Source organism: Colobus angolensis, unplaced genomic scaffold (assembly GCF_000951035.1).
Source record: "Colobus angolensis palliatus isolate OR3802 unplaced genomic scaffold, Cang.pa_1.0 Scaffold15, whole genome shotgun sequence".
Taxonomy (NCBI): domain Eukaryota; kingdom Metazoa; phylum Chordata; class Mammalia; order Primates; family Cercopithecidae; genus Colobus; species Colobus angolensis.
In genome coordinates, this window is record NW_012114599.1 from 17885147 (window position 1) to 17900111 (window position 14965).

At 34.4% G+C, this 14965-nt stretch overlaps 1 protein-coding gene across 4 annotated transcripts in view; it reads left to right on the forward strand.

Annotated features, from left to right (window-relative positions):
* Window positions 1–14965, forward strand: part of MEMO1 (mediator of cell motility 1) — a 154728-nt gene that overhangs the window by 126450 nt on the left and 13313 nt on the right. For 3 of the 4 annotated variants that reach the window (XM_011936008.1, XM_011936007.1, XM_011936009.1), the window contains 2 exons: window positions 3903–4045; window positions 12585–12661. In XM_011936008.1, the coding sequence (XP_011791398.1) occupies window positions 3903–4045; window positions 12585–12661 (220 nt within the window). The remainder of the gene's footprint in view (window positions 1–3902; window positions 4046–12584; window positions 12662–14965) is intronic. The other variant, XM_011936010.1, reaches the window with a different exon arrangement.

The window sequence follows — 14965 nt, forward strand, 5'->3', positions numbered from 1 at the left end:
CTTCCCAGGTGAGGCGATGCCTCGCCCTGCTTCAGCTCTCGCTGGTCGGGCTGCAGCACCTGACCAGCACCGATTGTCCGGCACTCCCTAGTGAGATGACCCCAGTACGTCAGTTGAAAATGCAGAAATCACCCGTCTTCTGTGTCACTCGCCCTGGGAGTTGGAGACTGGAGCTGTTCCTATTCGGCCATCTTGTGTCTTGTTTTCACCTGTTTGATTATGGTGTATCTGGGTGAGGATCTCTTTGTGCTTATCATACTTTGGATTTGTTGAATTCCTTAGATCTGCAGGTTAATGTTTTTTCATGAAATTTGGATCGTTTTCAGCAGTTACTTCTTCTAATATTTTTACTGTTCCCTTTCTGGAGTTCCGATTGTATACATGCTGGTATACTTGATGTTGTTTACAAATCTCCAATGCTCTATTCTTTTTCTCTGTTCTGATTGGTTAATTTTTTTGTGATTTCACAGACTGTTTCCTATTTAATATCAAATCTGCTCTTCAGACCATCTAGTGAACTCATTTGTATTTCTCATTTCAGTTACTATTCAACTCTAAAATTTCCACTTGGTTCTTTTTAATAGTTTGCATTTATTTCTTTGTTGATATTCCCTATTTTAGTTATATCATCATAACTTTGAGCATGGCTTCCTGTAATTCTTTGAATAATATTTATAATAACTCTTTTGAAGTTTTTGTCTGCTAAATCCAATATCTGCTCTTACTCGGATACAACTTCTGCCTGCTGCTTATTTTCCCCCCCGAATACAGGTCATAGTTGGCTGTTTCTTTCCATGACTTACAATTTTTTTTGGAACTGGACATTTTGTGTAGTATGTTATAGTAACTTTGGATTCGGTTTTTATTCATTTTTTTTCCCTTGCAGGTTGTATTTATTTATTAATTTAGTAACTTTCATGGACTTCAACTGCAGAATCTGTGTCTCCCACTATGTGTGGTTACTTATGTGTCTCCCCAGCTTTTAAAACTTTTTAATTTGTAATTTTAAGCTTGGCTTTGTAGGGTTCCCACCTGCAATTCCTGAATTTAGTGCTTAGCTAATTATTGGTTGAAGGCTATACCTAAACACCTTGAACCAGAAAGGCTTTCACCTTCTGCTGGGAGATTGTTTGGAGGCTGTGAAGGGAGGATCACTTCGGCTCAGAGTTTGAAGCTAGCCTGGGCAACATAGTGAGACCCTATTTCTGATTAAAAGAAAAAATCAACTAAGTATAATCTGTTTTCATGTTTGTTTCTTTTACTTTTTATTATGTTGTCTTAGACCTAAGACCCTGTGCATGTACCCAAATTTTCTGTTAGCCAGGCATGTGTGGAGAGCTAGGTCTCTCAGGTTTCCAGCTTCCCCCATGCATATGCTGCCAGTCTCTCAGTTAGACTGCATTTTGTGTAGAGCTTAGGACCTTATGGGACTGCCGTGTACATGTGTGCTGCCTCCTAGTCAGCCAGTGTTGTGTGGAGGGCAGAGGCTCTGTCTTTAGAATATGTGGAAAATTTATTAAGTCACTCTATGGCTTTGCCATTTCCAGTGTCTTTCTATTAAGTTTCTAGCTAGTCCTCAGGTTTCTGGCTCACCCCAACAACAGCAATCTTGGACTAAGCAATCTGCAGGCTTTTCTGTTTCCTGCTGAGTGTGGGTTTTCCACTCTCTGCTCCAAGTCAAAGTCATCCCCTTTTTGCAATGAATGTGCGGGTTCCTTGATGGAACTTATACTTCAGTGGAGCTAGGGTAGGGGATGGAGGTAGCTCCTGGTAAGATGCCAGATTTCCACCGTAGTTACCAGGAAGTTCTGTAGTTTTTCATTAACATGCTCTTCTCATTTTTTTTTTTTTTTTTTTTTGGTGTTGTTGTTGTTTTGCCTTTGGTTGATTTCCATAGCACAAAGATGGTTGCTTTTGACGCTTTTATCCAGTTTTATAATTGCTTTTTGGGGGTGAGATTTTGTATTCTTTCACTGGAAGTTCAACTTCAGAACTTGGATTTTAAATCCTAGTAGTATTACTTTTCAAAGCTAAATGCTCTTTTCTCTAATTCATGCTTATTTGTCTGTTAGAGATAGAGAACAAGTAATTATTTAAAAAGACGGATGACAGAGGGGTGGATGAATGAGCCCCGATTGAAGTCCTAGGTTTCTACAGAGAACAGAGTTTTATACCTCCTTATAGATAGATTTGCAAGCTCAAACTGAGGTTAATTGAAGGGATTAATGGCTCTCGTGGAGAGTAGATGTGTTGTTTATTCAGAGTGAGCCAACTATTGTGACGAAGTACCTTTCCTATAGTGTTCTTCACTTCATAACAATTTTATGAAGTAAGTATTGCAATTATGATTCCGTATTTTACAGATACGGAAATATATTTACAATTCGGGAACTTATCTGTGCTCTGAACATTTGTATGTGGTGGGGACAGCACTTGAACCCATTTCTTCTGGTTTCGCCTTGTTCGTTATACTCCGTATAACTACTTTCCAATCATATCATAATTACCCACAGACACGTTGATGATCTTAATGTATTTTTTTATGTAGGTAGTAGTTGAGGTTAGAATAATTAATTCTTTTCTTTCAATTGACAATTAGTCTTAACTAATTGAAGAGCCCGATTCAGTCAGGCAGTTATTTAGCAAACTGGTAACAGTTAGAGAAAGAGATCCTGTGGCAGCTTCCTCTGCCAGCTTCCTTTTTTTCTCTTACTCCGTAGATGCAGATTCTGCCCAAGAAGCCCCTGCATTGCAGAGGGACTGGAGATCTGTATGATCTGTTTATTTCGCAATTGACAGGGTAAGGGGGACTTACGGGGGAGGTGCTTTAGCTTTATGCAGCTGGGCTAACATTTATTTGGGGATTATTTAAACTTAGTATTTTAAAAAACTTTGATGAATTTTGTTTGTCCTACATCAGTTAAGTGCCAGATTATCATATTAAAAAGCATTTATTATAATGGTGATTTTTTAAAAAAGGTCCTGTTAACAACAAATCAGACAAACATGATTCATGCTTCTAAAATACCGAATCTGGGATCATTTAGAATATAAATAATATTGAATATATATAAGTAAAATTTCATGACAATAACATTTTTAAAAAAGGTTTTGAATGAACATCTGTTTCTGTAGCTCATCATAGTTATTCTTTATTAATCGACTTTGTTTCTTTTCCATAAATCTGTCAATCTATAGAGTGAAAAAGGGACTTGTGGATATGCCATAAACATTGTGGGTGGCTGTGGTGTCTTTTTCTGCTGCTAGAAATTAATACTTACTTCCTTTAATTCTTTGTCTACCCTAGATGCCAATGAAATTTGAGTCGTATCTTCCGACTGTCTTGTATCTGATCATTAGGATAAGTGTAAAAATGCAGTTGATGAATCTTACGGGAGCCAAGATTAAGTTTTGTAGGTCTCACTTGGCAGGTTTATGAGCAAGTGCCAGAAATGATGGTTTTTATAATAGGATAGATTAAAATAGGCGAGGAAGAGTTTAATGTTCTTTTATAATCACAGAAAGATTTGGCAGATGACTGTAGCCTTGATGAATACGTGAAAAGAATTGAGTTGGTGCTGTTCTGATGGGCTTGTTTTTATTTTTCGAGATGTTATTATACCTGGTAGTAAAATAGCTTTGTTTACCTAAAGAAGTAATATATTTCTGTAGTTTAAATGGATATTTTTAGTATTCTGTGTGACTCATATTTTTAATTGTACCCTCGTACCCTTTAAACATTTAATTTATGGATTTTAAGAATTCAATGATAATATTATGTATGTTGTCCTTACCACTATTAATACATATTCCACTTTCTAATGCCAACACATTTGGAGAACTACTTTCATTCTTAAGCATCTTAAATGACTTTTTTTTTTTTTTTTTCTGTTTTCTTTAAGCCATAAGGATGAGTTTACCATTATTCCTGTACTGGTTGGAGCTCTGAGTGAGTCAAAAGAACAGGAATTCGGAAAACTCTTCAGTAAATATCTAGCGGATCCTAGTAATCTCTTTGTGGTTTCTTCTGATTTCTGCCACTGGGGTAAGTTCTAGATTTTAACATATCATGGTAGATGTTATATACTTCTGGTTAAAGGTATCTTTTCATTCTAAGCTCTGATTTTCAATTTTTTATCACTTTCCTTGGAAAGTTTTACTTCTGGCAGCAATGTTTAAAAGTGAACAAAAAATCTTTTGATCCTTTAAAAAGGATCAGATTACAATAGTGGATTATGGGTACATTTCCAAAGGCGACTGGTATAATTGGATTCACACTGTGAAGGCATCCTTGCTTAGATACTTATGTAGTGGGAGTTAAGGTCTTTTAACCTCATTTCCAAGTAGGTGTGTATGGTAGATTCTTTGAAGTTAGTTTTGGTGGATAAATCCAGTGTTCTTTAGGATATAGAAGAGCACTGTGTGCTGTGCCAGTCCTTTTCCACATTTCCTTTTTTGTAATTAGTCTTTCTTTTTTTTTTCCCCCTTTTGGTGCTTAGTTTTTGCCCACAATTGCCATCAGTTTAAAGCTACCCTCCAGAGATTATAACATATTGGCTATTAGCACTGTGGTCTTCATTGGTAATGCTTTATGAGGGTAAGGATTCTTGAGTGATTTTTTGATTATTGTAAGAGTAAGAATCCTTCACAATGAATACATCATAAGAGAAGTGAGCTGTTTGTGGATTCCTCTTTCAGTAAACGTTGCTTTTACAATCTTTGGATGCAGTTTGCTTTCCTTTATCCATTACTGTCCCAGAATATTTCTAAGTTTTGTTCCTTTTAGGACATCTCTTTGACCTATTAATTTATTGGTTTAAGATGCCAGTATCTGTTCATTTATCAGTTATTTCTTTGATCATAAGGAAACCTAAAATGTAAGACCATAATTTTTAAGATACAATGCTAGAATAGCCAGGAGAACATCCTCAGTGAAACATGGGGAGCCATGGCATTTTATATGTCTTACCCATTGATTGCCAGAATTAATTCAACATTTATCTGGCCTGGTTGGGCTGGTGTCTTTCTCTTGCTTCTATCTCCGAATGGCCTTTTCAAAGTTGAGATCTCAGTTCAAGAGAACTATCTTTCATAATGGTACAGATTATTTTTTTGCATAAAGTACTTATCCTCAACTGGGAGTGATTTTACTGTGAGGGGCATTTGAAAATTCCTGAAGACAGTTTTGATCACCACAACTGGGATATGGTTTGGAGGTGGCAATACTATTGGTATCTAATGAGTAGAGTCCAGGGTAGCTGCTAAATAAACATCCTACAATGGCACAGGATGGCTCCCACATCAGAGAATTACCAGGCCCAAAATGTCAGCAGTGCTGAGGTTGGAAACCCAGATTTTTAGGATATGCACGTAGTTGTGCTTCCTTTCCAACCCCCTAGAGAAGCTCTCAGGGGTCTTCTTCTTTTTTTTAAATCGGTTTTTAATATTCAGGGTTCTTTATTTACTGATTTTATTGGTTAGCTGGTTTGCTACCTTTGGCAGAAGTTACATTTTATGGATATAAGTATGCTACTTAGATCTGAAGGCTTGGTATATGCTTAAAAGGAGTTCCTTTCTGTGGAATTTTGGAATTTAATAAGTGACCTTGAAAACTTAAATATCATTACTGCAAAACAGGATATTTTCCTTAATATTGTGAATTTGTGTTGGTAACAAAGCATGGCTTTATGTTTTGAAAATTAAAATTCTTGAAGCAAGTGTCCCACCCCTCCTTCATTTTTAAGGCTCTTATTAATCACTTGATTTAAATAATTAGTTCCCTTGATACTATTTTTCAGAACCTGGGCTTTCTCTCTAAGTTGGCAACCTGTGCAGTCATAACATAAATTCATGTACAACGTCAGTAAACATTTCCGTATTGCTCTTTTCTGTGGAATCATCCTTTTTACCTCATTAATAAAGAATTCTAAAGTAAGCAAAGCCTAGTCCACTGCTATATGTAACTACAGTGGCTGAGAGAGAAAAATAAATTTGTTTTACCTTCTACCTAGATTCTTAGAAAATTATTGAGGTTGTTTTGTCTCCTGATTTCTTGGAGATTTTGGTATCTAAATTGTAAGATAGGCTTTCCAGGTGATAGTTACAAAAAAGAGCTCAAAAGAATTTAAAGACTCATAAATAATAGTTGTAAGAATTATCTAGAGACTAAAACATTTTTTATGTTTATGTTTGGTGTTTAAGTAATAGAAGTTTTCAAGAGTTCATTTTTTAGTATCACCATCATTAATAATACTCATTAAATGTTTTCTTTGTGTTTATGGAAAGCACTGTGCTACTTCTTACTTTGAAGTATGTTGGGGTTCTGGAGATAAGTGAAAGGTGTAACATAGATAATATTCCAAAATTGATAGTCTTTTCACTACCACAGTAATTCTTGTAAAGTAAGATACATTTTCCTCTTTTGCATGCCTACTGAAGTAATATGAATTACTGACCAGTTATGGGTTAAGCTATCTTAAGAATTAAGTTTCATGTTTCTCACATTCATACTGTAGTGGCGATGGATATCTTTCCTAAATTAGTAAGCCTGCCATATTATCATCTCAAAAATTCAGCTTTTTCTCATGAAGATAATACTTAATGGTTTTTCTTTCTTTTTAAAGAGGTACTATACAGGTTGATTTTTATTATATAGAAGCAGTCATAACACTGACTTCTAAGTAATTTCATAGGAGGGATTCAGTTCCTCATGCATGCAGACGTCTTAAATGGTTCATTGAGTTTCCTCTTAACACACTCTATAAATACCTAAATACCTGAATTTTTTTGGAAAAAAAATTTATTACAGTACACTTCAAAAATTACTCACCTACACACAGTGGAAGTTTCTTTGTTTTGATTATTAGATTACTGGCAGTGACCACATTGTTCATTTTTAGTCAGTGGTTCTCTTTATAGTGTGCCTACCTGTTGCAGAAAGTAAAGTGAAAACCTTGGTGATAGAGACATTTCAGATTATTACGTGTAAATTGGAAAGCTTTTTCTTGTTGACCTTATTTGTTAGCCAGTGTTCTTTATAAAAATGATCTATTTTCTTAAATGTATTTTACTTTAAAGATGTTCGTCTTTCAGATGCCTTGTAGCTTTTATTTAGACTTGAAAAGAGGCATTAGAGAGATAAAGGTAGACATACTGAAGTACTCTCAAGTTTTCTTTCTAGTTGAGGTAAGTCAAGGGAGAGACAGGAACCTAGATTCCATTATCCCCCTTCTTTCAGTCCCCTCATTTGAGTTCCCCAAAAAGAAACCCTGCATTTCAGTTGCTGCCTTTTATCCCATCACCAGTCTTGTACATATAGAAATGCCAGATTATATTGCTCAGGCAACACTTAAAATAGTTTCACCTCATTTCATCCTTTCTGTTACTAGCAGGAAGTAGATTAAGTGAAAAGACATTTGCCACTAGTTTGTGCTTTACCGTGGTTAAATAAATTGTTCCAATACTTTTTGTGCTTGTCAAGTTCTATATCCTATAGGATGGCTCCGTATGAGAGAATTTTGTCTGGACCTATTTTAATTTTTCAATTAGTAGAATTTTCATTCTGTCTTCTCAAGTTTCAGTTTTGGCCTTCTTCATATATATGATTGATATTTGTGTTTCCATGACCTTCCTGAAATTTATATTTCTAAATTTAGATTGTTGGCAGCTTTCATTAACATAATTTTCACTTCTAAGAAGTTTCTAAATGAAATTGGATTTAGCAAAAATTGATTTTTCAAAAGTGGAGTCATGAATCGGGTATGGTAGTTTGTGCCTATAGTCCCAGCTATGTGGGAGGCTGAGGCAGGGGGATTACTTGAATGTAGCCTGGAGAACAAGTAAGACCTCATCTCTAACAAAAAAGAAAAAGTAAAAGTGGACTCATGCTTTATTTGATTTACCTTTTATGGTGGTTTTGCAAATCAGTTTAGATAAGTTTACTTGGTGAAAGTTTATGACATTATATTCTTTTTTAAATATGAGTTTACTATAGTCTTTTCAGCAATTTTGAATTTTTATGCATAAATTTATATTTGTTTTGGTTTACATTACTAGCTTTTTATAAATACGTACCACTTATTAAAAGTGGCATTCCCCTAAATATTTATGAAATTTATTACATTCAGATTTCTTCTTTATTGCATATTAACATGATTATTCATGCATACTCTTCCTTTCTGTTAGTCTCTTGGGTATAAGGCTATTGCTATTTTCTAAATAGTTAAATTGGTTTGAGTGTAAGTTAGCTAATTCTTAAAATATACCTTAACCAAGCCATCATATTTGTCTTCTCAAATATTTGTACATACAGATTTTACAGATTTAGTTTTTGACTTTTTGCAGATTTGAGATAAGGCTAATACTTATACATTATAACTAGGACTTCAGAATGAAAACATGATAGTATTTAGCTTTTAAAAGTGATTACCTTATTTGATGCTACTTAGAGAATATTTCTTTTATGAAATACATTTTTTCTTTGGTAGTGATTTCAATTTTGAATGTCCCCAGGTTGGATCCTTAGTATCGAGTGGCCTCGTAATGGATCTCACAAGGTTGTTGTGAGGTTTAACTCAAATATTTGAAAGTGGTTTAACATATTAAAAAATGTGATTAAGTAAATGTATGACAGTATAATTTTTATTGGATATATATCTGAAAATCTATCTTATTGACTGATCTTTTGGGGGTTTTAGAGATCACCTTTCCAAGGTCATTATTTATTTTTGCAGTTCAGTGCATAGCTTAATGTTGAGGTATTTAATATTCTTTTACCTTTTGTTTTAAGGTACTTAAAAAGTAGCATTGGTTCTTGTACCATTCATTGTTATGTTTGTCCTCATTAGTTGATTGTTGTGTGTTAAACAGACATCCCTGGAGCTTATTCTCCACACTCTGTGAATCCACTCATTAATCACCAGTCACCTTTGGAGATGGGAAAATTACTTACCTGTATTTCTTTTTCTCAGAAAGCGTGCTCTGGAATGGATTCACAAATGAGCTACCCTCCTTCCCTCAAAGAGTAAGGTTTCTGCTTTACAGGATTTTTTTCTTGGGTTATTTTTCCTCTCATCTTTTGAATTTGAAAAGAACTGAGGGAAGGCACCTGAAGAAACTACTGACATACTCACTAGGGGAGTTCCAAAGCTTGTGCTGTCCCTAGGGGCAGTGTCAATGGCTCTTAAAGCTAGAATGCTCATACTTGGAGTTGAAACAGGGGCTCAAAGAATCCATTTTCCCAGTGTACCTTCTGAAAGGATAAGTTTCAGGTAAGTAATTTTCTCTTACTATGTGATACGCTTTATTCATACTTACAAAAGTACAAAAGTCCAGTTCTCCAGGTACATGGGCAATTGTATTTGTTTACAGTTTAGATTCGTAACCTTTACTGAATGTCAGAAACACAAAAACTTATAAAAATAAAATAAATTTGCTCATGAGATACATATAATTATGATTTATTGTAAGTCAATAATACATTTTTAGTTAAAGGTATATTTATGGTCATTTATTGTGCTTGTGCTATCATTTTCTTTATTATGAAATAAAATTTTGAGACACTTTTAAAATAATAGAAACCAAAAAATGGTATTTTAAACTCAGTTTCTGAGTGATGGTTGACTAAAGTTGTGTGTGTGTATGCACACATACATAAATACACACATACATATAGGCTATGATGATGGCAACCATTTACTTCAAATTAGATGCCTTCTGTATGTATATTGACCAGAATACATTCATTGTTCAAGTGATTTTTAAATATTTGTATAATTTTAAAAAAATTACCATGAGACAATTTGAGCTGTTACAACTAAAATATTTATTCAGTGTAGTAGCCATATGTAATGTGGATTTAGCTACTTAATCGAAACATTCTTTAGAGTCCTTCAAATATTTATAGGCAGTTTCTCAGTTATTAAATATGAGGTAGCTACTAAAGAGTAACAAAAAGTAGATAGCATTTACTCCCATTGGTTCTCTGTGCATTTTTGCATTCTCATTAAATCCCATGCCTATCCAGTATTTTAAAGTATTTCAAACATTTCCTCTTTTTTTCCTTCAGAAGCAGTTTTTAAGTGAAAGTTACATGGAAAATGGCCTATATGAACAAGATAGCAATTTAAAGTATAGACTTTTCACTTACTATTAAGTCTGGTTTGACCAACTTCAGCCATTTGGAACAGCAACTCTTTACTTGGAATTAAGCAGAAAAGACTTTTGAGTAACAAATGACTATCATGAAGTATATGCATTTTTTCTCTGCACCTGGAAGTAGCAGTAGATTATGTCCCAGTCAGAAGGCTTACTGATAGTAGCCAAAACTAACAGCTATTTCCAGAAGCAGGGAATAGAGAATGTATTAGTGTAAACCTAAAGCAGTTAAGGTTCAAAGAATTGAGGTGTATACTACCTTGATTTCCTCCAAGAATATTGTTCTTACTATAGTGAGAGTGAGTCAGAATATTCTTGTCTAAGGTGTTCATTTGCTTCAGAAAGATTTTGGACAGCTTTGTCAAAATAACTTTGAAATAGAAGTAAAAATTTAGTATCAAATGAATTGAATCGATAAATTCTTATAACTGCATTTTAGATTTGGCATTGAGCAGCCTTCTCACAGCCACCTGGCAATGAGAAAAATAGTGTCAGGCTGGGCGTGGTGGCTCACGCCTGTAATCCCAGCACTTTGGGAGGCCAAGGCAGGTGGATCACTTGAGGTCAGGAGTTTGAGAGCAGCCTGGCCAACATGGTGAAACCCCGTCTTTACTAAAGATACAAAAATTAGCTGGATGTGGTGGCACATGCCTATAGTCCCAGCTACTTGGGAGGTTGAGGCAGAAGAATCACTTGAACCCGGGAGGCAGAGGTTGCAGTGAGCCGAGGTTATGCCACTGCACTCCAGCCTGGGGAACAGGGTGACTCCGTCTTAAAAAAAGAAAAAATAGTGTCAATTATGTAGTTATTAGGTAATTCTCATTGTTAGTTATGCATGAAGTATTAATATATACATTCTTTACAGAAAAATAAAGCTATACCTAACTCTAAATTTTGAAAGAAATGTTTAATGAATTATCAGTATAGAGGCATTGAATGATAAATTATCATTGTTTTAAGAATTTTTTTTTTAGTTCAAAGACTATAGTTGATCTCACAGCTAAGGTAACATGCAGTAATCTTTATTGTTTTATTCAGGAAGCAGATATTATTTCAGACCCTATTGCCCAATTCTAGGATATCATCAGTTAAGTTATAAGATGCAATATTGATTGAATAATGGCTCTTGGGAGAGAATAAGGACTGCTACATTGAGTAACTATATTACTGTATATGAAAAGTTAAAATGTGAACATTAAGGAAATATGACATATTTTAGAAAGATGACCATCAAAGATGATCAGTATCAACAAATGGATGAAGTGTTTCAGTTCTGTGATGTGTAGTTTTTCAAAAAGGACATCAAAGAGGGTTTTATAATTTTACACTGCCCATCATTTACGTAATTTTTTTAGTAAGATGAACAGAAAACTTAAAAATCTTAATTATCCAGCTAAAGAGTTCCATGTCTTCAGGTGTGAGGGTGGTAACTGGATATATCAATATTGCTCTAAACATAAAGCACAAGACACATGATGTGTGTACATGATTTGTATACTCTTAATTCGTTTAGAAATGCATTTTGATCAATCTTTAACATTAAGGAAATACAAAAGTAATGACTTCTTAGAAAAAAGGCACTGCTGAAAGATAGATTTAGGTATATCTGAAATACGTTGCAGTCATTTGAGTAACACTCCATAATTAGTTAAGAAAATTTTTAACTTTTGATTTTCATGTAACTAGTAGGAAACAATTTATCTTCTGAGACTTTTGTTTTCTGTCTTCTCTTTAAGCCTCTTTCATTTTACCCTCTCTGTTCTTTGGAGAATAGCCAAAACATTGAATGTTCTATGCTTTTACTCTTACTGACATTTTATGTCAGGGTAGGAATATTTATTATATTTATATTATATTTACCCTTTTGTGTATTCTGTTCACATTGCGTAAGGCACTTGTTTTGATCCTTTTCTAAGTAGTGCAAAAATGAGATTTTTTTAAAAAAATTTACTTCATAAAAATCACATAAGTTACAGTATTTGTAACCTACATTTTTTTTTTCCCTGTAATAGAGATCAAACCTTTGTACAGCAAAAGCTAAGGCTTTTAGTGATTTGTTATACCAAGATAGTTTTCTTAAACCAAATTTTCTTCAGTAATATTCTTTGGGTTTAGACTGATAAAATGTTTAACAATGCTTCTAACTTTTAAGCTGTTTTGCTTCCTTAATCTTGTATTTCTGGTGATTTTAAGGTTTCTACAATTTGAAATAGTTCTTAACATCATAAAACATTGGTGATATCATTTCTTTATTACCTTCCCAAATATGCCTTTTATTTTTATGTACAAGGGCTCTTGGGAATGATTCTCTCAGAGGCTTAAGCTGTGCTTTGCCTTTCATGAGAACTGAAATTATTTGGTAAGCGCTTGCTTTCTTTTTAGCTTCTAATTTTTCCCTATTTTATTTTGTACATGATATTTGTTTCAAGGTCAAAGGTTCCGTTACAGTTACTATGATGAATCCCAGGGGGAGATTTATAGATCCATTGAACATCTAGATAAAATGGTAAGTCTTTCAGGTGTGGGATTTTAATGCTCTAAGGCTTTTTCTTTAATTTCAGATTAGTAATTCAAGACTTAATATGTTGAAATAATATACTTTTTTCCCTATCTTTAAATGTACAAAATGCAATGTGTCATATAAATATTGACTATAAGAATAATCCCTATTCTAGTAGGAATTTCCATCATCATAATTTTGTTTGATTAATGAGAATATTTAATAATAATATATACAGATTTAAAATACTTTTTAGAGAAGTACTTTAGCTTTAGGGACAATAGGATACTAATACCATCATTTACTGTTAAGCAGTAGTAACCATAGCAGATGATGGATGCCTTGACTCCTATTTGTTTCATGACTACCTGAAATATTTCTTTTGACTCCTTCTGAACAGCATTGTTGTTTCTTAAAATTTATTAAATAACTTAGTATATTTTTAGTTTTGATAGCAGGCCAAATTACTGTTCTTAAGTGATGATGAAGATTTTATGAATTAGCTACTAAAAATCTGTATTCTATTGGAGGAACTATATGTAAACTTGAAGTAAATAACCTGAAAATTATAAAGGTTTGACTGAAAGTCTTTATTTTTTAAAATTATTGCCCTTTTACCTCTGGAAATAAAGATAGCATAGCCTTATGATGACAGTACACAGGAATTCCAGTGTACACAAGATGCAGCTAACTGAAATCTGGTCTGCTATGCTGAAGGGATTTATACATAGACTTTATTTTAAATTTTAAAATTTCAGGCTTGTTTATTTTGTTTTGTTAATTTATTTTTATTATTTCCTTGGACCAGCAGTTTGACCTGACAGAGGAATGTTTATTTTGGAACTACTTTTTTTCTTCAGATTTTTAGAAGCTCTCAAAATGATCTAAAATTTAATGGAATTAATATTTTAAACATAATAAACTCACATCATTGACCTATTTCTGTAAAATATCCTGTAAATCAGATTATTTATCTAATTTCATTTTTGTTTTGATTTGCCTTTCCCATTGATCTTAAGCATGCGTATTAAGACATTTATATTTTCCTTTTTTTAAGAGACAGGGACTCACTCCATTACCGAGGCTGGAGTGCAGTGGCACATCATAGCTCCCTGCAACCTGGAGTTTCTGGGCTTAAGCAATCCTCCTGCCATAGCCTCCTGAGTAGCTGGGACTATAGGCACATGCCACTATACCCAACTAATATTTATTTATTTAGAGACAAGGTCTCACTCTGTGGTCCAGGCTGGCTTGCAGTGGTGTGATTTGGCTTATTGTAGCCTCTACCTCCCAGTCTCAAGCGATTCTCCCACCTCAACCTCCCCAGTAGCTGGGGTGCCTACCAGGTGCCTACCACCAAGCCCGTCTGATTTTTGTATTTTTTGTAAAGATAGGGTTTCACCATGTTGCCCAGGCTGGTCTCAGACTCCTGAGCACAAGTGATCTGCCAGCTTCAGCCTCTCAAAAGTCCTGGGATTACAGAGATGTGACATCGTACCCAGCTTTTTTCTTTTTCTTTTTCTTTTTGTTTTTTTTTTGTAGAGACAAGTCTTTTTTTATTGCCCAGGCTGGTTTTGAACCCGTGGCTTCAAGTAACCCTCCTGCCTCCCAGAGTGCTGAGATTACAGGTGTGAGCCACCGCACTTGGCATGTATTAAGATTTGAACTTTATGACCTGGAGCCTTTAGGTATCTATTAAAAAGAGCTATAAAAAAAGCATAAGAAAACAAAATTATTTTTACAGATGCAAATAATTTGTTTTTTTCCTCTTCATTTGTCGTTTTGCTCTTTTTACAAATTCTTAGTATATTATCTTGTTTTTGGGCCATTTGGATTTGGATTTTTCTTTTTTTCCTTTTTTTTTTTGGTCTTTTTTGTTTGTTTGTTTTTGAAGACAAGCTCTAACTCTTATCACCTAGGCTGGAGTGTAGTAGCACCATCATAGCGCACTGCTGCCTCAACCTTCCCGGCTCAGGCAGTCGAGCACAGATGCGTACCACCACACCTAGCTAATTTTTGTTTTTGTAGTTTTTTGTAGAGACGAGGTTTCGCCATGTTGCCTAGACTGGTTGGAACTCCTGAGATCAAGTGATCCACCCTCCTTGGCCTCCCAAAGTGCTGAGATTACAGTCATGAGCCACTGCACCTGGCCTGGATTTTTCTTAAAAGGAATTTCAATTTGTTGTTCTAAACACAGAATTTTAAAATATAACTATATTCTTACCTAGCTTAGGAGTATAGTAAATGTTGATCCTACTGTCTTTTTTTACTTAACCTCTCTGTCCTCATTGCCATATTGTCTCTCTCTCT